Source organism: Chiloscyllium plagiosum, unplaced genomic scaffold (genome assembly GCF_037043375.1).
Source record: "Chiloscyllium plagiosum isolate Xiang-an unplaced genomic scaffold, Cpla_swu_hap1 HiC_scaffold_14, whole genome shotgun sequence".
NCBI classification, from domain to species: Eukaryota; Metazoa; Chordata; class Chondrichthyes; order Orectolobiformes; family Hemiscylliidae; genus Chiloscyllium; species Chiloscyllium plagiosum.
Window position 1 is genome coordinate 8443048 of NW_028270152.1, and position 24861 is coordinate 8467908.

The 24861-nt window shown below is 43.7% G+C and overlaps 1 protein-coding gene across 3 annotated transcripts in view; it reads right to left on the minus strand.

Moving 5' to 3' along the window:
• Positions 1 to 762: 762 nt before the first annotated feature.
• Positions 763 to 24861, minus strand: part of podxl2 (podocalyxin-like 2) — a 68437-nt gene continuing 44338 nt past the window's right edge. For 2 of the 3 annotated variants that reach the window (XM_043707601.2, XM_043707600.2), the window contains 4 exons: positions 18163 to 18319; positions 14559 to 14620; positions 12202 to 12381; positions 8741 to 10954 (listed from right to left, as the gene is read on the minus strand). In XM_043707601.2, the coding sequence (XP_043563536.2) occupies positions 10748 to 10954; positions 12202 to 12381; positions 14559 to 14620; positions 18163 to 18319 (606 nt within the window). In that variant the 3' untranslated portion in view covers positions 8741 to 10747. Of the gene's footprint in view, positions 5833 to 8740; positions 10955 to 12201; positions 12382 to 14558; positions 14621 to 18162; positions 18320 to 24861 lie in introns of those variants that run through there. The other variant, XM_087994062.1, reaches the window with a different exon arrangement.

Below are 24861 nucleotides of genomic sequence, written 5' to 3' on the forward strand. Positions count from 1 at the left end.
AGTCCATGTAGACAATAACTACCCTCATCAATCTTTCCGGTTCCGTCCTCAAAAAACACATATTAGTTGGGAGCAGAGAAGGATTATTACAGGTTGTTGTTTCACTGGGATAATTTCTTTTGATAATGTGTTTTTTTATATATAAAAACATAAGACCTAGATGCTAGATTGGGCAATTTAGCTCCTTGAGCCTGCTCCGCAGTTAATACAATCTTGGCCTCAACTTCATTTTCCTTCCTGTTATGGAGAACATTACTAATTAAAAATCTATCTCCTCCTTAAATTTACTCATTGTCTCAGTATCCATTGTACTCCGGGGTAGTGAGATTCCACAGATTCACAATCCTTTGAGAGAAGTAATTTCTCCTTATCTCTGTTATAAATCTGCGACCCCTTATCCTAAAACTATGGCATCTCAATCTACAGCCCCACATGAGGAAACATCCTCTTTATATCTATTTTGTCAATCCCCATTTTTATGGGTCGCGGAGTCACTAGGTGGCCCTGCATTTATTGCCATCCCCAGTTGTCCCTGAGAAGGTGGTGGTGAGTTGCTTTCTGGAACCACTGCAGCCCATGTGCGAGAATATTGCTTCCATCTCTAGATTACTAATCAAGCAAACATTGCACCACCACCTCCCTTATAATGTATTTCAAATGATCCACAGCAGAGCAACTCACTGTCCACTCTTCAAGCCTGACCAAACATTAGTTACAAAATCTACTTGTGACATCTAGTAAAAGGCATCACTCTGATTGCAGTTTGGCACAAAGTTTAATTTGTTTGAAATGGTCAGCTCCAACAGGACCATCACTTGACAATAAAAGATCAAGGTTTATCTAATTCATTCTCAGGCATCTGTGTGGTCACATAATACAACTATAATGGATTTGTTGACTAATCACATTCACCCTTCTATGGTCCTGATTTCAACTCTGGGAAAATGGATGGGATTTGAATGGGTTAAAATCAGGCCCAATTCGTCTACAACAAAGCCAGATATGGTATAAGGGCTATTGCAGAGATGCAGAGCTTTGGGGAATTGTTGACCATGTCTGTTTGAACATTAATGCTCCAATTCGATAACTGGCCAAGTCCATGTTGCCAGTGAGCTTCCATCGGCCAAAATTATTCATTCTCGGTTCAGCAGGATCCAGAACAATCCAATAAATATGAGTGACATAAATACAGCAAAGTGACTGGAATATGGTCCAAAAGATTGATTCATTGATAACCAGTCCAACAAACCTTGATATAGACTTCAGACCCATGAAGATAATTGCTCTGAATTCTCTATAGAATACTCTGATTACAATTACTTCTCTTAAGATGCACCGTTTCATAAGTCAACATCCATTTAGCAAGCAATAGGACTGTTCATAGTGGTAACTGATTAATGGTTATATGTAGTTTCTCAATAAGACCATAAGACAGTGGAGCAGAGTAGACCATTCAGCCCATCATGTCCATTCGATGAGATCATGGTTGATCTGATAACCCTCAGCATTACTTTCCTGCCTTTTCCCTTGATTCCCTCACTGATTAAAAATTTTTTAGCTCAGCCTTGAATATAATTAACAACCCACCCTCGACAGCCATTTGTGGTCAAGAATTCTACAACTTTAGTACCCCAAAGAGAAGAAATTCCTTCTCATCTCTGTCTTCAATGTGCGACCCTGCATTCTGAGATTACCCTGACTGGTCCTTGACTCTCCCATCGTTCTGCATCTACCCTGTCAAGTCCCCTGAGAATCTTGTCTGTTTCAATAAGGTCACCTTTCATTCTTCTGAACTCCAGTGAATACAGGCCCAATCGACTCAGCCTCTCCTCATAAGATACTCTTGGTATCAGCATTGTGAAGCTTCTTTGGACTGCCTTTGAAAAAAGGTCTGAAACTGTCCACAGTATTCCAGCTGTAATCAGACCAGTGTCTTGTGTAGTTTTAACAAAACTTCCCTACTTTTATACTCCTTTTTGAAATAAAGACCAACTTTCCATTTGCTTTCCCATGTTCAACCTGCTGAACATGGATACTAGTTTTTGTGATTCAGGATGAGGTTTCCCAAATCCCTCGGCCTCTAGTTCAGTTTCTCTTTGGACAGGATAATACTGTTACATTTAAATCATTCATTGGATGTGGGTGTCCCAAGAGAAGGCCAGCACTTATTGATCATCGCTAATTTCCTTTAAACTGAATGACCTCCTAGGTCACGTCAAAAGACAAATAAGAGTTTGCTGTGGGTCTGCAGTCACATGCAGTCGAGAGTGTATTGCTGGAAAAGCACAACAGGTCAGACAGCATACAAGGAGCAGGAAAATTGATGTTTCCAGCAAAAGCCCTTTATCAGAAGGCAATAGACATGTAGGCAAGACTGGGTTAGGCCTCATTCCTGACAAAGGGCTTTTGACTGAAACATCGATATTTGGGCTTCTTGGATGTTGCCTGACCTGCTGTGCTTTTCCAGCACCACTCTAATCTTGACTCTAATCTCCAGCATCTGCAGTACACACTTCCGCCTGAGTAAGGACAGCAGATTTCCTTTCCTTTAGCTGCAACCAAGTGGGTTTCTACAAGTACCCTCAAATTTTTGATTTTTCTTTCCTTATTAACTTGTGGGACATTGACATCATTAGCTGGGCCAGAATTTGTTGAGAAGATTATAGTGAAAATGGGTATCATTGCTGACACTAGCCTTTAACTCCAGATTTTTATTAAAATCTTTTAATAATTATTTAAAAAGAGCCATCCAAGAGTAGACATGTGATGAAATTGCCTCAAATCCTCTCTGAAATGGAATATTTGGCCTTGGCTCTGAACTTATCCCACTGTGAAAAATGTATTGCTGGTAGATGATGCATTTTGTTAAATCTTTCATCCTCCTGAAGCTATTTGATAAGTTCCGTATTAAGGATTATTGCTCAAGGTGTAAGAGGTAATATATAGTAGACAGAAGACTGGCTGGCTGGCAGAAAACAGACAGTATGCAGAAATGGGTCTTTTTCTAATTGACAGGATGTGACAAATGGAGAAGCACAGGGTCCTATGCTGAGGCCTCGACCTTATACAATTTACATTAATGACTTTGATGAGTGAAAACTTGGTAGCTAAATTCACAAATGAGAGAGACATGTAGGAAAACATGTTGTGAAAAAGACCTAAGGAAATCGCAGACAGATTATAGATAGGTTGAGTGAGGAGGTAAAAATGGAGATGGAGTAATATGTGGGAAAATGTGAAGTTGTTCTCTTTGGCATGCAGAATAAGGAAGAGTAAAACATAAATGGAGGTCAAAATAAAAGCAAATTACTGCGGATGCTGAAATCTGAGACCAAAAGAGAAAATGCTGGAAAATCTCAGCAGGTCTGGCAGCATCTGTAAGGAGAGAAAAGAGCTGACGTTTCAAAGGGTCACTTAGACTCAAAATGTCAGCTCTTTTCTCTCCTTACAGATAAATGGAGGTCGACTTGCTCAGTAGACAATACAAAAATTGATGGGGTGGTAAATAATGAGCAGGATAGTCTGAGACTATTAGAGGATACTGATGGGCTGGTCAATAGCAAATGGAATACAATGTGGATAAATGTTAGGTGATGCACTTGGGCAGAAGAAATCGGCAAGGGAATATATAATGAATGATAGGACCTAGAGAAGCACAGTCCACTGGGAACTAGTCCCTTCAAGTATCAGGACAGATGGATAAAGGCATATGGGATACTTGCCTCTATTAGCTAAGGGATAGGGTTTAAGAGCAGGGAAGTGATGCTGGAACTGTACAAAACGTTGGTTGGGCCACAACTGGAGTATTACATACAGTTTAGAAATCCACATTATAGGAGCGTTATCATAGCGCTGGAGGGAATGCAGAGGAGATTTACCAGGATGCTGATGGCCTGGAGGATTTTAGTTAAGAAGAAAGATTGGACAGGCTGGAGTTGTGTCCCTTACAGCAGCTGAGGTGTATGAAATTATGATTAGCATAAACAGGTAGGCAGGAAGAATTTTTTTCCCTTTGACTGAAGGATCAATGAGCAAGGACATACATTTAAGGGGCAGGAGGTGTAGAGGGGGATGTGAGGAAAAACGTTTTCACCCTGAGGTGGTGGGAATTTGGAACTCACTGACTGTAAGGGTAGTAAAGACAGAAGTCCTCCTCACGTTTAAGTAGTATTTAGGTTACCCTTGTGATACAAAGACATACAAGGTTATGGGCCAAGTGGTGGAAAAGGTAAAGGGGCAGTACAAAGAGATCTGGGTGTTCTTGTACACCAGTCAATGAAGGCAAGCATGCAGGAACAGCAGGTAGTGAAGAAGGCTAATAGCATGCTGGCCTTCATAACAAGAGGGATTGAGTTTAGACAGAAAGAGGTTCTTCTGCAGCTGTACAGGGCCCTGGTGAGACCGCACCTGGAATATTCTGGTCTCCAAATTTGAGGGAAGACATTCTGGCTATTGAGGAAGTGCAGCGTAGGTTCACGAGGTCAATCCCTGGAATGGCGGGACTATCTTATGTTGAAAGATTGGAGTGACTGGGCTTATATACCCTTGAGTTTAGAAGACTGAGAGGGGATCTGATTGAGACGTATAAGACAATGAAAGGATTGGACACTCTGGAGGCAGGAAACATGTTTCCGCTGATGGGTGAGTACCGAACCAGAGGACACAGCTTAAAAATAAGGGATAGGCCATTTAGGACAGAGATGAGGAGAAACTTCTTCACCCAGAGAGTGGTGGCTGTGTGGAATGCTCTGCCCCAGAGTGCAGTGGAGGCCCAGTCTCTGGATTCGTTTAAGAAAGAGTTGGATAGAGCTCTCAAGGATAGTGGAATCAAGGGTTATGGAGATAAGGCAGGAACAGGATACTGATTGAGGATGATCAGCCATGATCGTAATGAATGGTGATGTAGGCTCGAAGGGCAGAATGGCCTACTCCTGCACCTATTGTCTATTGTCTAAATGGGATTAGAATATTTAAGGTTAAAAATCACACAACACCAGGTTATAGTCCAACAGGTTTATTTGGAAGCACTAGCTTTCGGAGCACTCTCCTTCATCAGGTGGCTGTGGAGTATAAGATCATAGGACACAGAATTTATAGCAAAGTTTACAGTGTGATGTAACTGTCATTAAATATTGAAAAAGACCTGGATTGTTTGTTAAGTCTCTCATCTTTTAGAATGACCATGTTGGTTTCAGTTCTTTCATAAGTAAATTCCAGAACTTTCTTAAAGTTACATTCTCAAGTGAACTTTAACAATAAGTGCCATGTTGGCCCAGATAATGCATTGAAGGTGTGAGGTGCCCTGTGTGAGGCTGTCTGTGTCCCAATGTTCTAATCTAAGAAATGGATTTACAGAATCTTATATGGATTCATGCAGTTTTTGAGCAAAATAAAATGTAATTCTGAAAGTACAAATTCACCCCACAAACTTGCGTGTGTGTGTGGGGGGGGGGGGGGGTGCTGGAATGGGTGTCTTTGAGAGTGTGTGTGTAAAGGGGAATAAGTCTGTGACAGGGTACGTGTGAGAGTGCAGGAGTGTATCTGTGAGCATATGTGAGAGCTTGTGTATGAGAGAGGTTCTACGTGAGTCTATGGGTCTGTAGGTGTGTGTGTGTGTTTGTGGGGTTAAAAATCACACAACACCAGGTTACTTCTATGTGGTCACTTCTAGTGTGACATGAACCCAAGGTCCCAGTTGAGGCCATCCCCATGGATACTGACCTTGGCTATCAGCTTCTGCTCGCCCACTTTGCGTTGTTGCCTGTCCTCAAGTCTGCCTTGGAGGACGGTCACCCGAAGGTCCGAGGTTGAATGTCCCGGACCGCTGAAATTCTAAAATTTACATACAAAAGAACTGAAATCAACATGCCCATTCTAAAAGATGAGAGACTTAACAAACAATCCAGGTATTTTCAATATATAATTTCAGTTACATCACTCTGTAAACTTTTGCTATAAATTCTGTGTCCTATGATCTTTTTCTCCACAACCACTTGATGAAGGAGCGGCGCTCAGAAAGCTAGTGCTTCCAAATAAACCTGTTGGACTATAACCTGGTGTTGTGAGACTTTTAACTTTGTAAACCCCAGTCCAACACCAGCACCTCCAAATAATGTAATGCTATTCAAAGATAAAAGTAAGGATGCTATGCTTCAGTTATACTGGGCATTGGTGAGACCACATCTAAAATACTATGTGCAGTTTTGGTCTCCTTATTTAAAGATGGATGTAAGTGAATTTTAGGTCATTCAGAGAAGATTTATTGTACTGATACCTGGAATGTCTTATTAGGAAAGATTGGACAGACTGGATTTGTTTCCAATGTACTTTAGAACAGGGCGGGGTGGGTGATTTGATTGAAGTATATAAGATCCTGAATGGTCTTACAAGTTGGACATGGAAAGTATGTTAAACCCAAAAGAGAAAATGCTGGAAAATCTCAGCAGGTCTGGCAGCATCTGTAAGGAAAGAAAAGAGCTGACGTTTCGAGTCTAACTGACCCTATGTCAAAGCTAAAAAAAAGGGAGAAATCGGGAGGTATTTATACGAGGCTGAGAGAAGGTGAGTCGTGGCTCCAGAAGCAAAGGTAGCAATAAAGAGGTGATAATGACAGTGCATAGAGAGATTATAGGGAGATTAGGAGCTGTGAATGACCAAGGCTGAAGCCAGTGCCATGTGACAAAATATGTGGGGGATGGGGGGAAATGGGTGAAGCAGAGGCAAAATGGAAAACAGGGGAGACGGGTAGCAAAGGGGGAAGAGGAGAGGAAAAAGGTGATGAGAGAGTGGGGAGTGAGAGAAAGAGAGACAATCAAGAAATAAGAGGTACAGAACAGTGAAAGAAATATAAAAATATAAATAAAATAAATGAAATAAAATTACGGAGCAGAATGAAAACAGAGGGGTCGAGATGGGATAATCATCTGAAGTTGTTGAATTCAATGTTGAGACCAGCAGGCTGTAACGGGCCTAGTCGGAAGTTGAGATGCTGTTCCTCCAATTTGCGTTGAGCTTCACTGGAACATTGCAGCAGGCCAAGGCCAGACATGTGGGCATGGGAGCAGGATTGGGTGTTGAAGTGGCAAGCCACGGGAAGGTCCAGGACCTGATTGCATACAGACCGAAGGAGCTCAGTAAAGCGATCACCCAGTCGGCGCTTTGTCTCTCCGGTATCGAGGAGACCACATTGGGAGCAACGAATGCAATAGACCAAATTGAAAGAGGTACAAGTGAAACGCTGCTTAATCTGAAATGAGTGTTTGGGGCCTTGGATGGTGAGCATGGAAGAGGTAAAGTGGCAGTTGTTGCACCTTCTGTGATTGTATGGGAAGGTGCCGTGTGTGATGGGAGAGGTGTTAGGTGTGATGGGAAGGTGCTGTGTGTGATGGGAGAGGTGTTAGGTGTGATGGGAGAGGTGTTAGGTGTGATGGGAAGGCGCTGTGTGTGATGGGAGAGGTGTTAGGTGTGATGGGAAGGTGCCATGTGTGCTTTGGGAGAGGTGTTAGGTGTGATGGGAAGATGCCGTGTGTGATGGGAGAGGTGTTAGGTGTGATGGGAAGGTGCCGTGTGTGATGGGAGAGGTGTTACGTGTGATGGGAGAGGTGTTAGGCGTGATGGGAGAGGTGTTAGGTGTGATGGGAAGGTGCCGTGTGTGATGGGAGAGGTGTTAGGTATGATGGGAAGGTGCCGTGTGTGATGGGAGAGGTGTTAGGCGTGATGGGAGAGGTGTTAGGTGTGATGGGAAGGTGCCGTGTGTGATGGGAGAGGTGTTAGGTGTGATGAGAAGGTGCCGTGTGTGATGGGAGAGGTGTTAGGTGTGATGGGAGAGGTGTTAGGTGTGATGGGAGAGGTGTTAGGTGTGATGGGAAGGTGCCGTGTGTGATGGGAGAGGTGTTAGGTGTGATGGGAGAGGTGTTAGGTGTGATGGGAAGGTGCCGTGTGTGATGGGAGAGGTGTTAGGTGTGATGGGAGAGGTGTTAAGTGTGATGGGAGAGGTGTTAGGTGTGATGGGAAGGTGCCATGTGTGATGGGAGAGGTGTTAGGTGTGATGGGAAGGTGCCGTGTGTGATGGGAGAGGTGTTAGGTGTGATGGGAAGGTGCCGTGTGTGATGGGAGAGGTGTTAGGTGTGATGGGAAGGTGCCGTGTGTGATGAGAGAGATGTTAGGTGTGATGGGAAGGTGCCGTGTGTGATGGGAGAGGTGTTAGGTGTGATGGGAAGGTGCCGTGTGTGATGGGAGAGGTGTTAGGTGTGATGGGAGAGGTGTTAGGTGTGATGGGAAGGTGCCGTGTGTGATGGGAGAGGTGTTAGGTGTGATGGGAGAGGTGTTAGGTGTGATGGGAGAGGTGTTAGGTGTGATGGGAGAGGTGTTAGGTGTGATGGAGGAGGGGACTAGGTTGTCCCGGAGGGAACGATCTCTGCGGAATGCAGACAGGAGGAGGGAAGGGAAGATGTGTTCTCTCTGCTTCACCCATCCCCCCCATCCCCCACATATTTTGTCACACAGCACTGGCTTCAGCCTTGGTCATTCACAGCTCCTAACCTCCCTATAATCTCTCTATGCACTGTCATTATCACCCCTTTATTGCTACCTTTGCTTTTGGAGTCATGACTCACCTTCTCTCAGCCTAGTATAAATACCTCCCTATTTCTCCCTTTTTTTAGCTTTGACAAAGGGTCAGTTAGACTCGAAACATCAGCTCTTTTCTATCCTTACAGATGCTGCCAGACCTGCTGAGATTTTCCACCAGTTTCTCTTTTGGTTTCAGATTCCAGCATCTGCAGTAATTTGCAAGGATGTTTCCCCTTGTGGGCTCTATTTTTAAAAATTGGCATCACCCTGTTAGGACAGAGATGGTGAGACTTGTTTTTCTGTTAGAGATTTGTGTGACTTTGGAACTCTCTGCCTCAGAATGCAGTGAGGCAGATAACTGAATATTTTTAAGGCAGAAGTGGATAGATTCCTGTTATGTCGGGGGATGAAGGGTTATTGGTTGATAGATGGGAACGTGGAATTTGTAACACAAACAGACCAGCCATGAAGGTATTGAATGACACAGCAGGCTCAAGAGGCCAAATGATATACACCTGCTCCTGTTTTGTATACTTGTATATTGCACTCATCAGGACAATTTGCAAGAAATACCAAAGTAAAGGGTGAACAAAATAAAAACTGAAAGAATTGCAGATGCTGGAAATCGGAAATTAAAACAGAAATTTCTGGAAAAGCTCAGCAGGTCTGACAGCATCTGTGGAGAGAAATGACATTTAACCACATTGATACTGTATGAGAGGACAGTGCTAATTGGTTAGTAAGTGGACTTTGATAGATACAGGCAATGCCATGGAGTATGCACCAGTTAATGTTGCTGACAGTTAACAGCCAAGTTTTGTTTAAATTTTAAACCAGACAGATTAACTTTGATTGTTCAGGGCATTGCCTGGAGAAATGGACCAGGGAATGGCTGTCACCCATTGTCACTACATTCCACTTGCTATCCAATTAGCACTCTCCTCTTATAAGTGCAAATATTGTTTTCCATTCATTTTAGTATTGTCCTGATGAATGCAAGATGAAAAGCTTTAACAGAACATGTCTTTTCTCAGCAGTATTCAAGTTCTATAGTAACAAATGAACAAGAATGATTTGTCCAAATTTGGGGTGAAAGTGAGCTGGTGCATGAAGCCCATGTCCAAACATTCTAATGTGCCTTGCACTACAACTCCATCCATCATACCATTTTAGTTAAAAGCTAAATCAGACAGATTGAGAATTCCAATACCTAAGACAGCTACTTACATCATAAAAGCTGAAGTTTAATGGACTTTAGAAACTATGGCTTTTTTCAAAAGACCACTACTACTTACTGTGTATACTTTTCATGTGTATTCTATCACATCATTGCTATAAGTCTTGTGGTTGGGTGACCTCTGTTAAAAGGCAATTAAGGAGGGACATTGAATCCCATTGAATCACCTCAACTGCCTTCCAAATAAGCTGCTACTATGACAGCACACCTTTCTTGTTGTTCTTCTGTTTTGAACATTGTGTTTTGCCAAGGATGAGGATAGAGAGAATTGGAAGATTCTCAGATGCACTGTAAACTACAAACTCTTTCACTCCACCAAGAAGCAGAATAAACCTCTCCAAACACTTGCTAAAAATGACCAAAACGTCCCAATTGCCATGTCAACGGTAATCCATTCACTTTGAGAGATTACAATGACAAAACCCAGGCCTATATATTTTAACATAAACATTAATAAAGTGTCCTCAGCCCTAACGATGATTCACCAATGTTAGCTGTCCCAGTCATCCCTGTAGACTTTTAATGAACTTGTGCTAAATGCCGCTAGTGATTCTGCACTGTACTCTAGGAAAGAACTATCTATATGTTATGCTTAGGAGCTCTAAATACATTCAATGGATTGGACTCAAATGTGGGGCACGAAAGGGAATAAATGATGTCTGTGAAATACTCTGCTATTCCCGTGTATAAAGTGATCAGTCACTTTCATTTTCAGATGGTTCCACTCAAGATATGCACCAAACAAATTCCATTGGCTCACTATTAGTGCTTTCTTTTTGTTGAACCATGGACTCATGGTGTGATAGAGCGGAGGAATATTGTAGGATTAGAATGCAGCATTAGGTCAGTCCTTATGAAGCAATGATGCCTCTGTGCAAAGTACAGGGGTCCATCAAAAAAAATATATCCTCTATACTAATTCAGAAATGGTGAAGGTTCCTAAAGGTGGGTGTCTTCTTCAAGACTGTCCGGCTCATCTTTTGACCCTTTGGTGATAAGTGTGGTCCAGCCTCCGGAACATTCTACTGCATCGCCATTCACACTGGGCTTCTTCTCCTGCATCTCTGAAGTGCTGTCTATGGTTATGTCCAAGGTTGGGTTGTCGTGGCAACCATTCTCAACAAAATGGAGTTCCTCGCCATGAGACTGAGGGGAGATGAAATTAAATAACTGAGTAAAAATAATAGCTGAGTAATTCAGAACTAATATTAAAATAATTCTAAATGTTAGTCCAGAACATGAGTATTGCTGCAAACTGGCAGATCGGCAATTAGGTGACAACCATTCGCTGATCCATTTCTCGGGGCAATGCCCTGACCAATCAGAATTAATCTGCCTGGTTTAAATGTAAATAATGCTTGGCAGTTAACTGTCCATCAGCATTAGTAGATGCATTCTACACACAATCCCTCGAACAATCAGAGATCACTGGCAAACCAATCAGCACTCTCGTCTCATAAACATTTGTTTTCTCTGTGAATTGGCATTCTTGCAAACTGTCCTGATGATTGCAAGATGGAAAGCTTAAGTAAAAATGTGTAATTTTTCCAGCAATACTCATATGCATATTTTATGTTTTTGATTCTGTTCTCTCCTAATCTTTATACCTCCTCAATTCCTGAAGCTTTGGGTAAGAGTTCTGTCTGGACTGACTAGCTTCTAGCATTTCAATTCATATGACCACGCTTTACCAGTGAATCAAAAGGTAGGACAGAGTTCCATTTGTTATTCTATCTTAAAGCCACTATATTAATATAAGTAGCTGTGTTGGAAATGCACTTTCAGACTTTTTGCAGGATTTCCTGCCACTGATTTCTTAACATTTGCAATGTTGTTAGCGCCTCTTTCTATTCCGTAGCCAATCCTGCAATTCATGCCTCCCCCCACAGCAGTGCTATGGGGTCAAACGTTTTACACCAGTTAAATGAATTCTAATAAATAAACAACATTTCTTTCAATGAACTGACAGCAAAGCTAAGGGAGAGATGCTAATTTATAGAAGGAACCATCTCCTCCACAATTTGGAAAGCGAGGGGTAGGGTCATATGCCATATTGTAGGACAAGGCCAAAGCTATAAAACAAGTGAGAGGGTAGGTTAAACAGATTGAAATACAACAAGAACTGCAGATGCTGGAGATCTGAAACAAACAGGAATTGCTAGTGAAAATCAGCAGATCTCGCATCATCTATGGGAAGAAAGCAGAATTAATGTTTTGACTCAAGTGACTCTTCAAAAATCTGACTAAATGAAAAAAAATCTTGTCTTTTCATAGTGTCTTTCAACAACTTAAAGTCTCTTCCCCAAACAAGAGACAGTCAAATTTCCCCTAACCTTTCCTCACAACCTTGGCTCATGATATCTGTAGCCATGAGGTTCGGGCATATCACTAACCATGTTCTTTAATTTTGGAAGTCTTCGTTGCCAACAGATGTAGACGAGGCCTGAAATGATGATCACTGCGCAGATTGAGCCAATGATAACGAGCACAACAAAGAGTTTCCCATAATCTCCACGGGGATGGCTGGGTCTCCCTTGGCAACCTGTAGCAGATGTGACATTGTGGATCCCAATCTGCAAATGAAACCACAATTAGGAACATAGGAGCAGAACCAACAGGCCATTCAGCACCTTGAGCCGGTTCCACCATTACAGAGAATTACATAGAATGGCCATTTGACTGAACTGGTGCATATGCACCTACAGAGGCCACATCTCATTCCTTCTCTATTCCTATCAATCTAATCCTTTTGTCTCTTTCACCTTTATTTGTTTACCAAGATGTACTACTTTACCTATGCTACAGATGGTAGCTAGGGAGACAATGGTCTAGTGATACTATCATTAGACTATTAATCCAGAGACTCAGATAATATTCAGGGGACAAGGGTTTGAAGCCCACCATAGCAAATGGTGAATTAAGCATCCAATATTGACCGCAAAATTATTATCGCAAAATTTTTTCTGGTTCACTTCAGGGAAGGACACTCCCATCCTTACCTGTTATGGTCTACATGTGACTCCAGACCCACAGCGATGTGGTTGACTCTTAACTACTCTCTGGGCAATTAAGAATGGGCAATAAATGCTGGCCCAGCCAGCAACACACACACACAATGAATGAATTTTAAAAATTAGAATAACACAGTAGTTTCAGGGCTTCCTGAAGAAGGGCTTATGCCCGAAACGTCGATTCTCCTGTTCCTTGGATGCTGCCTGACCTGCTGCACTTTTCCAGCAACACATTTTCAACTCTGATCTCCAGCATCAGCAGACCTCACTTTCTCCTTTGTTGCTAGAAGGATGGGGTTTAAAAGCAGGGAGGTTATGCTGCAGCTGTATAGGGTGCTGGTGAGGCCTCACCTGGAGTACTCCTTGGAGTTTGGTCTCCTTACCTGAGAAAGGATGTACTGGCACTAAAGGGGGTGCAGAGGAGGTTCACTAGGTTGATTCTGGAGTGGAGAGGGTTGGCTTATGAGGAGAGATTAAGTAGACTGGGACAATACTCATTGGAAATTAGAAGAATGAGCAGGGACGTTATAAAATTATGAAGTGAGTAGATAAGATAGAAGCAGGGAGGTTGTTTCCACTGGTGGGTGAATTTAGAACTAGGGGACAACTAGTCTCAAAATAAGGGGGAGCAGATTTAGGACTGAGGTTAGGAATAACTTTTTCACCCAAAGGCTTGTGAATCTGTGGAATTCACTGCCCAGTGAAGCAGTTGACGCTCCCTCACAAGGTTTTTTAAGTCAAAGATATATTTTTGAATAATAAAGGGATTAGGGGTTATGGTGAGCACGCAGGTAAGTGGAACCGAGCCCATGCGAAGATCAGCCATGATCGTATTGAATGGCGGAGCAGGCCCGAGGCGCCAGATGGCCTATTCCTGCTCCTAGTTCTTACGTTCATTTGGAAATCCATGTAAACAATGTTCAGGTTATGTGCTCAGAGATAATCGAAGTCGAGTTTAATTTTTTTAAAAAGAGTGACTCTTCCTTCTGCTGTACATCTCTCATGATAAGAGTGAATAATCCCACCTCCATTCTCACTCCATGGGGATGGAACTGATCATTGCTATTAGTGCACAATCCACAATATTTTCTTGGATATTTGAAATAAGGATCATGTCCACTTCCTGCGAGGTTTGCCACCCCAACATGAAACTGCATGTGATGTGGAGAAAATCATGAGTTCCCCAACATAGCTGAATGGTTTGGAACAGCGAGTAGAGAGATTTAAAGAAGCAACACTGGCCCTGTGAGGTAGGAACAAGCATCAATCATCCATCATAGCCAGCATTGCTAATGTCAGTGATCAATAATAATCATGTTATTGAGCTAATGGGTAGTAAATCCCGGGTTCAATTCCCGCCTCAGGCGACTAACTGTGTGGAGTTTGCACGTTCTCCCCGTGTCTGCGTGGGTTTCCTCCGGGTGCTCCGGTTTCCTCCCACAGTCCAAAGATGTGCAGGGCCAGGTGAATTGGCTATACTAAATTGCCCGTAGTGTTAGGTAAGGGGTAAATGTAGGGGTATGGGTGGGTTTCGCTTCGGCGGGTCGGTGTGGACTTGTTGGGCCGAAGGGCCTGTTTCCACACTGTAAGTAATCTAATCTAATCTAATCTAATCTAAATGCAATCAGTGTTTGTGGTGAAACTGCATTAATCAAAGACTCTGCAGCAGAGAGCTCCATATTCTAACCATGTTCTGGAGTTGAAGAAATATCCCTCTGGAAAAAGATAAAAAGCCTTACCTCTTTCAGGTTTTCCTTCACCTCTCCCAGCATCATGAGCACCTCCTTTGCTGGTATTGTACCTGGATTACAAAAATAAGAATGCATTGTTTAGGACTTGAATATTAAATAGAATTTCACAACACAGAAACAGGCCATTCAGCCCAACAGGCACAGACTGGTGATTACAGCCAACTTAAGCCTTGTATTTTCCTTCCTTTTACAGTATATTCTTCCTTTCTTCCTCATATTCAGTTCTTGTCTCCCTGCTATAGGAAAGATGTTGTGAAACTTGAAAGGGTGCAGAAAAGATTGACAAGGATGTTGCCAGGGTTGGAGGATTTGAGCTATAGGGAGAGGCTGAATAGGCTGGGGCATTTTTCCGTGGAGTGTAAGAGACTGAGGGGTGACCTTATAGAGATTTATAAAATCATGAGGGGCATGGATAGGGTGAATAGGCAAGATCTTTTCCCCAGGGTAGAGATATCCAAAACTAAAGTTCACAGGTTTCAGATAGAAGTGGAATGAGTTAAAAGGGACGTAAGGGCCAATGTTTTCATGTAGAAGATGGTGCATGTATGGAATGAGCTGCCAGAGGAAGTGGTGGAAGCTAGTACAGTTAGAACATTTAAAAGGCATCTGGATGGGTACATGAGTAGGAAGGGTTTAGAGGGATATGGGCCAACACTAGCAAATGGCTCAAGGTTAATTTAGGTTATCTGGTCGGCATGGATGAGTTGGAGCAAGGGGTTTGTTTCTGTGCTGTACATCTCTATGATTCTATGTTTTTATCCAGCTTCCTCTTAAAGATATCTATATTCTATTTGCTTCAACGTCTCCATTCAACATCCATTTTTGCCAATCTTAGTCAGAACATTCCTTTGTTGGATTTATAGTGATCAATTTATATGTAATACCCACTGGTTTTTACTCTAGCACAAGTAAAGTTACTATGGAGGTCCTGCCTTCTCACCCTCTACCCCCACCTGAAGTATGGTAACCCCATGGGTTAAACTCCCCGTAGGTCATCTCTGTCTAATGAGAGAGCAGCCCTATGATTGTCTGGAACTATGGTGACTGTACCTCTACCCAAAGTGAAATCTCTGCCTCTGCATTGATGCTATCAAATCACTTCATCAAATAAAGACCTCTATCAGGTCATCCCTCAGCCTCCTCTTTTTTTTTGAGAGAAAGGTGTAGCTACCCAATCAACCTTTTCTGATAGTTACTTCCTGTTAGTTACATCACTTCTTGATATGGGTCAAATGCTGGCAAATGGGACTGGGTCAGATTGGGATGTCTGGTCAGCGTGGATAAGTTAGATCAAAGGGTCTGTTTCCGTTCTACATGACTCTATTACTCTATGTCTCTGTGTCAGCCTTGTAGTTCGTTTTAGCAGTTACTCAAGTGTCTGTATATCTTTTCTGGAAGAGATAATCATGCGCAGTTCACTAAGTGGAGACATGGTCTGTTGAATAAAACACCAGGCCTGATAGGCCGAATTTGGAAGATTTAGAATACCCCCAACCCGAGATATATATAACTGTCTCTGGGTGGAGCTAGTCATTTCTAAGTCTGTCTGAAGTAGTTGTTCAGTTTGTGGTTTGTCAGTTCTACAGTCTATCTCCACATAGCATGGACCCAGGTACTATTTCATAAAAGAGAATATCTCTTATGTAGTGTTGATGCAGTTAACTAGTTTTAAGTGAATATAAGCTGTTATCCTATTATTATGTAATAAACTACTTCTTGTTAGTTGTGTATGTGCGTCTTCTGCCAGAGACTCATTCATGCTTAATCCTTCCCCAATTAATATGAGTAAGCCTCATAGACCAGTCTTATAGGAAGGCTTGATGGCAGTAAATCTACCTAAACAAGATCCTGTATAACCAAGTGCTATCTCTAATCATATGACTGACAGAGAGAACATAGAATTCCTACAGTGTGGAAGCAGGCCTTTCAGCCCACGTAGTCCACACCAACTCTCCAAAGAGCATCCTACCCCATCCCAGTAACCCTGCTACCATGGCCAATCCACCTTACCTTCACATCTTTGGGCTGTGGGGGGGGAAACAGGAACACCCGGAGGAAACCCGCACAGAAATCCGCACAGAACGTGCAGACAATTACCCAAGGGTGGAATTGAACCCGGGTCTATGGTGCTGTGAGGCAGCGGTGCTAACCACTGAGCTACCTCAAACATTTTGTACTTTCTCCATCTTCACTGTGAGTGGTGAAGGGGGTCAGTTTTAATCTATCACAGGGAGCGTGAGGAAGGAGTTCAGAATGTATGCTTAGAACCAGTTGCCTCTCCCAGAGACAGAGACAGTCAGCTATATATCAGTTGGGCCTGTTGACTGGGGAAAGAGAGTTTCTGACAGGTTCAGTAGGTTGCTAACCAGCCTACAAATCCTTCCAAGTGTTCCCCAAACGGGAAAATGGTGGGATGTATTTCATGGTCCCTCTTGTGGTGGCTTGGAGGTGGGAAGGACATTTAGTTAGGCAGGAAACAGCCAAACATACCCGAACTCTGCCATTCTCACACCCCCAACATGAATTGTCGGGATGGGAAAGCCTATGGCCATTCAATTCAAGGACAATTAAGAATGGATGACAAATGCTGGCTTCACCAGTGCTACCCATTTCCCATTTTATTTCTTGGGATGTGGGCATCGCTGGCAAGGCCATCTCTCATTGGTTGAACTGGCCTTAGTTGGCCAGGTCAGCAGGCATTTAAGAGTCAACCACATTGTTGTGGGCCTGGAGTCACATGTGGACCAGACTGGGTCGGGATGGCAGATTTCCCTCCTGAAAAGGAAATAACGATGATTGGTTGAAGTCTCCCAGAAAAATGAGAAAGGTTGGGAACCTCGTGGTTCCCGCAGTAAGGGGATTCCAGAAACATGGATAGAAGGGAATTCTCCTTAGAAGATCGAAGGCTAAGAGGAGACTTAATGGAGAAACTCAAAATGGTGAAGAACCTAAAAATGAAGAAAATAGAGACTGTTCCCATTGGCTGAAGGGACAATACCTGGAAGATTAGATTAGATTACTTACAGTGTGGAAACAGGCCCTTCGGCCCAACAAGTCCACACCGACCCGCCGAAGTGTAACCCACCCATACCCCTACATTTACCCCTTTATCTAACACTACGGGCAATTTAGCATGGCCAATTCACCTGACTTGCACATCTTTGGACTGTGGGAGGAAACCGGAGCCCCCGGAGGAAACCCACACAGACACGGGGAGAACGTGCAAACTCCACACAGTCAGTTGCCTGAGGCGGGAATTGAACCCGGGTCTCTGGCGCTGCGAGGCAGCAGTGCTAACCACTGCTGCAGATTGGCAAAAGAATCAGAGGTGATGCCCGTATAAGGACTAAGTGGTTAGGATTGAGAATGAGAATGTGATGGACACAGATTCAACAGTAGCATGCAATAAGGGAGTTTGATGAATACTTGAAAGGGTTAAAATTTCAGGTATTATGGGGAAAATGTCAGACAGTTGGTCTAACTGAACTGTTGCTTAAAACTGTGAACCAAATGGCCTTCTCCTGAGCTGCACTATTCTGCAATTTTACTGCTCCATCCATAGATGGTGAGCACCGCCTCATTGGACAATCACCTCGATCGCTGGCCAGCATCATCAGGAGGTGCTTCTCGTCCTCACTGGGTTTGCTCAGCGATATCAGCCACGAGTCAGCAGGGGAGCTCAGTTTCCTGGAGAACGACTGTGCCACCAGCTTCAGCAGCTTTAATCCTTCCCGAGTCCGAAACACTTCCTGAAACACACAGCTTTCTTTAAACAACAGAGAAAATCACTTTAAATCAGACAATCCCTTGTGCAGAGGGGTCCAATGATAAGGTGGATTTATGTAGCGCCTTTAACATGGAAAGCATGCAAACAGGCATCACAACCAGGACAAAATGGATGCCAACTTTAAAAAAGGTAGACTTGTATTTATATTGCACTTTTCATGACCATTGGATGTCTCGAATCACTTTACACTTTTCACATTGTGTAGTTACTGCTGTAACATCAAAATGCAGCAGCAAGCTCCCACAAACAGAAAGATGATAATAAGCAGAAAACAAACATCATAACAACAGATGGGGTGATATATGTGAACAACAGGACACCAGTTGGCAAATCCCCTGCCTTCTTTAATATTGTATCATGCCATCTTTTATACCTACCACATTGGCAGATGGAACATCAGCTGAAAGCCTTACCAAAGAGGCAACATGTACAGTGTATGCCTCAGTGTTGCACTGGAGTACCTACCTTGATATGGGTGTTGAAATATTAGAAAGAGAAACAGAACCTCAAGCCTCAGGGACAAGGATGGAATCAGCTGAGCCACAGGAGAAAGATTTGGATGACACACCAAAACTCCTGGTGAAGGAAGTGAGCCTTAAACAAGGGAGAAGAAGCTGGAGAAATGGAGCGGTTTTGGGAATTCATGCACTAGGTTTAGAAACTTGAAGGAGTCGCCAATGGAGGGAGATATGTGTAAGAGGGTGGAGAAATCAGAAGGACATAGGGTACAGGTTGACCAGAGAAGGTTCCAATGATGGGGTGCTGAGAGGCCATAAAGGGATTTAAACGCAAGGACAAGAATTTTAAATGGGAATTGCTTGAGAATGAGGTGGTAAGGGTAATGGCACTATAGTCTTGCCAGATCATAGACTGCCCTGTCGGAGAGTGAGAAAGACAACCAGTGGTGGCTTAACTGAGGTTGACCATGCCTCAGGTGAGGGGAGAGGTTGAGAAGGAGAGTTTGATTTTTATTTATTCACTTAGAGTCATTGAGATGTACAGCACAGAAACAGATCATTCAGTCCAACTTGTCCATGCTGACCAGATATCCTAAATTAATCTAGTCCCATATCCCTTTAAAACCTTATCATCCAGATGCCTTTTAAATGTTGTTATTGTACCAGCCTCCACCACCTCATTCCATGCACCACCCTCTGAGTGGAGGAGTTGCCCTAGTCCCTTGTGGGATGTGGGTACCACTGGCTGGCTACATTTATTGCTTGTCCATAGTTGCACTTGAGCTGCCTTCTTGAAATGCTGCAGGTTGATCCCCAATGCCATTGGGAGGGAATTTCAAGAATTTGACACAGTAACATGGTAACCTCAGCTGTTGCGGGAATTGAACCCATGCAGCTAGTATCACTCTGTATCACAAACCAGCCATTCAGCCAATTGAGCTAACCAATGCCCTTAAATGCAGAGGGAATATACGATAGAAAGACGGGGGAGGGTATTGATATGGGATGTTAAACATTTCCATAAGTGTCCAATTTTGATTGACAATATTTTATTCCATTTAAAACTCTCTATCAGAATTTCCCAAGGTATGGGTCAGGACTCCAAGTTGGGTCGTATGCTGACATTTTGGGGTTGTGACCTCTGAGGAAGGAATGGACACAATGGAACTCTGATCAAGTTATAGCTCTACAGGAGCTGTCTCACCTCCTCCATGCCACAGCTCTCAAACCTCACTGAGGAATTATTCTTATTCCCTGAAATGGAGTCCACAGTGGGAAAAGATTTGGGAAGCACTTCTGGTTTCGATGGAAATTGTTGCTGTTTCCCCAGGTTACAATACTAATGTTGACCTGCAGGTGGTGCTGCACATCAACATGGCTGCCTGTGGCAACAGCACCCCCATGAGTGATTAATGGGACTGCAATTCATTGTAACAAGAACAACTTATATTTATATGGCACCTTTTTTAACATAGTGAACTATCCCAAGAGAGTATATAAGAGCTACATAAAAAAAATCTTGCTAATCCATATAATGAGATATCAGGTGACCAAAAGTTAAGACAAGTCCAACAGATTTTTGGATGATCTCAAGTTTTTAGATTATATTAGATTCCCTACAGTGTGGAAACAGGCCCTTCGGCCCAACCAGTCCACACCGACCCTCCGAAGAGTAACCCACCCAGACCTATTTCCCTCTGACTAACGCACCTAACGCTATGTGCAATTTAGCATGGCCAATTCACCTGACCTGCACATCTTTGGACTGGATGGGAGGAAAGAGCATGAGACACCAACCATTGGAATGATGATGGCTGGAATGAACAAAGGAACAAATGAGAATTTAACCAGAAGATGAGCTAAGATAAGGGAGAAGAGGGGTAATGTTACCAGGATGGAAACAATGGTTTTAGTGATGGCTTCAATATGTGATCAAAAGCTTATCTCAGAGTAAAATACAACATCCAGATTGTGAACAGAATGGTTTGACCTCAGACTGTTGCCACGGAGAGATATCGAATTGGTAGCTATGGACCAGTGTTTGGCACAGGTGCCAAAGCAATGGCTTCAGTCTTCGTAACATTTCGGTGGGAGCACTTTCTGCTTATCCAGTACCTGACATTAAACTTAGCAATAGGAGCCAAGAGAGGTGGCAGTGAGGTAGCATTGACTTGTGTAGGAACCAGGCCACTTGTGGCACAGTGGGGTGTCCCTACCTTTGGGTCAGGAGGTCTGGACTGAAGTCCCACATGCTCCAGAGATGTGGCATAGCGCATCATAGAACATAGAACATTACAGCGCAGTACAGGCCCTTCAGCCCTCGACCTGTGAAACCAATCTGAAGCCCATCTAACCTACACTATTCCATTATCATCCATAAGTTTATCCAATGACCATTTAAATGCCCTTAAAGGTGATGAGTCTACTACTGTTGCAGGCTGTGCGTTCCACACCCCTACTACTCTCTGAGTAAAGAACCTACCTCTGACATGTCCTATATCTATCACCAATACCGAACAACCCAGAAGGCCTCCGTCTTCAAAGACAGCAATTTCCCCTTATATATGGTTGACGATGCTCTCCACCGCATCTCCTCCACTTCCCGCTCCTCCGCCCTTGAACCCCGCCCCTCCAATCGCCACCAGGACAGAACCCCACTGGTCCTCACCTACCATCCCACCAACCTCCATGTACAGCGTATCATCCTTCGTCATTTCCGCCACCTCCAAACAGACCCCACCACCAAGGATATATTTCCCTCCCCTCCCCTATCAGCATTCTGGAAAGACCACTCCCTCCGCGACTCCCTTGTCAGGTCCACACCCCCCACCAACCCAACCTCCACTCCCGGCACCTTCCCCTGCAACCGCAAGAAATGCAAAACTTGCGCCCACACCTCCCCCCTCACCTCCCTCCAAGGCCCCAAGGGATCCTTCCATATCCGTCACAAATTCACCTGCACCTCCACACACATCATTTACTGCATCCGCTGCACCCAATGTGGCCTCCTCTACATTGGGGAGACAGGCCACCTACTTGCAGAACGTTTCAGAGAACACCTCTGGGACACCCACACCAACCAACCCAACCGCCCCATGGCTGAACACTTTAACTCCCCCTCCCACTCCACCAAGGACATGCAGGTCCTTGGCCTCCTCCATCACCAAATCATGGCAACACAACGCCTGGAGGAAGAGCGCCTCATCTTCCGCTTAGGAACCCTCCAACCACAAGGGATGAATGCAGATTTCTCCAACTTTCTCATTTCCCCTCCCCCTACCTTATCTCAGTCCCAACCCTCGGACTCAGCACCGCCTTCTTGACTTGCAATCTTCTTTCTGACCTCTCCGCCCCCTCTCCGACCTATCACCCTCACCTTAACCTCCTTCCACCTATCGCATTCCCAACGCCCCTCCCCCAAGTCCCTCCTCCCTACCTTTTATCTTAGCCTGTTTGGAACACCCTCCTCATTCCTGAAGAAGAGCTTATGCCCGAAACGTCAATTCTCCTGCTCCTTGGATGCTGCCTGACCTGCTGCGCTTTTCCAGCAACACATTTTTCAGCTCTGATCTCCAGCATCTGCAGTCCTCACTTTCTCCTATATCTATCATACCTCAATTTAAAGCTATGTCCCCTCATCCTAGCCATCACCATCCGAGGAAAAGACTCTCACTGTCCACCCTATCTAATCCTCTCATCATCTTGTATGTCTATTAAGTTACCTCTCAACCTTCTTCTCTCCAATGAAAACAGCCTCAAGTCCCTCAGCTTTTCTTTATAAGACTTTCCTGCCATACCAGGCAACATCCTAGTAAATCTCCTCTGAACCCTTTCCAAAGATTCCACATCCTTCCTATAATGCAGCGGCCAGAACTGTATGCAATACTCCAAGTGCGGCCACACCAGAGTTGTGTACAGCTGTAACATGACTTCATTGCTCCAAAATTCAATCCCTCTACCAATAAAACCTAATACACCGTATGCCTTCTTAACAGCTCTATCAACCTGGCTTGCAACTTTCAGGAATCTATGCACATGGACACCGAGATCTCTCTGTTCATCTACACTACCAAGAATCTTACCATTCGCCCAGTACTCTGCATTCCTGTTACTCCTTCCAAAGTGAATCACCTCACACTTTTCTACATTAAACTCCATTTGCCACCTCTCAGCCCAGCTCTGCAGCTTATCTATGTCTCTCTGTAACCTGCAACATCCTTCAGCACTATCCACAACTCCACCAACCGTAGTGTCATCCGCAAATTTACTAACCCATCCTTCTACGCCCTCATCCAGATCATTTATAAAAATGACAAACAACAGTGGACCCAAAACTGATCCTTGCAGTACACCACTAGTAACTCAACTCCAGGATGAACATTTCCCATCAACCATCATCCTCTGTCTTCTTACAACTAGCCAATTTCTGGTCCAAACCACTAAATACCCTCATTCCCATGCCTCCGTATTTTCTGCAACAGCCTACTGTGGGGAATCTTATTACCAGCTTTACTGTAATCCATAGACACCACATCAACCGCTTTACCCTCATCTACCTGTTCGGTCACCTTCTCAAAGGACTCGGTAAGATTTGTGAGGCATGACCTACCCTTCACAAAACCGTATTGACCATCCCTAATGAAATGATTCCTTTCTAGATGATTATAAATCCTATCTCTTATAATCCTTTCCAACACTTTACCCACAACTGAAGTAAGGCTCACTGGTCTATAACTACCAGGATTGTCTCTACTCCCGTTCTTGAACAAAGGGACATTTGCTATCCTCCAGTCTTCTGGCACTATTCCTGTAGACAATGACGACATAAAGGTCAAAGCCAAAGACCCTGCAATCTCCTCCCTGGCTTCCCAGAGAATCCTAGGATAAATCCCATCTGGCTCAGGGAACTTATCTATTTTCACACATTCCAGAATTGCTAACACCTCCTCAGTGTGAACTTCAATCCCATCTAGTCTAATAATCTCTTTCTCAGTATTTTCAACAACATTGTCTTTTTCCAGTGTGAATACTGACGAAAAATATTCATTTAGCGCTTCTCCCATCTCCTCGGACTCCATGCACAACTTCACTTGACTGGCCCTAACCTTACTCTAGTCATTCTTTTATTCCTGTCATACCTATAGAAAGCTTTAGGGTTTTCCTCAATCCTACCTGCCAAAGACTTCTCATGTGCTCCCCTGGCTCTTCTTAGCTCTTTCTTTAGGTCCTTCCTGGCTAACTTTTAACTCTCACGTGCCCTAACTGAGTCTTCACGTCCCATCCTCATATAAACTTTCTTCTTTCTATCGAGATTCAACTTCTTTAGTAAACCACTGTTCCCTCGCTCAACCACTTCCTCCCTGCCTGACAGGTACATACGTATCAAGGACCCGCAGTAGCTGTTCCTTGAATAGGCTCCGCATTTCAAGTGTGCGCATCCCCTGCAGTTTCCTTCCCTATCCTATGCATCCTATATCTTGCCTAATCACAAAATAATTGCTTTTCCCCCAGCAATAACTCTTTCCCTGTGGTATATGTCTATCCCTTTCCATCGCTAAAGTAAACTGAATTGTGGTCACTATCACCAAAGTGCTCACCTACCTCCAAATCTACACCTGCCCTGGTTCATTACCTAATACCAAATCCAATGTAGCCTTGCCTCTTGTTGGCCTATCTACATACTGTGTCAGGAAACCCTCCTGCACACATTGGACTAAAACTGACCCATCTAAAGTACCTGGGCTATAGTGTTTCCAGTTAATATTCGGTAAGTTAAAGTCCCCCATAACAACTACCCTGTTACTCCCGTTCCTATCCAGAATCATCTTTGCAATCCTTTCCTCTATTTGGAACTATTTGGAGGCCTATAGAGAACTCCCAACAGGTGACTTCTTTCCTATTTCTAACTTCAGCCAATAATACCTCAGTAGATTTGCCCTCATCAAACATCCTTTCTGCCACCGTAATACTGTCCTTGACTAACAATGCCACACCACCCCCTTCCCTGTTCTTACTGAAACATCTAAATCCCGGAGCCTGCAACAAC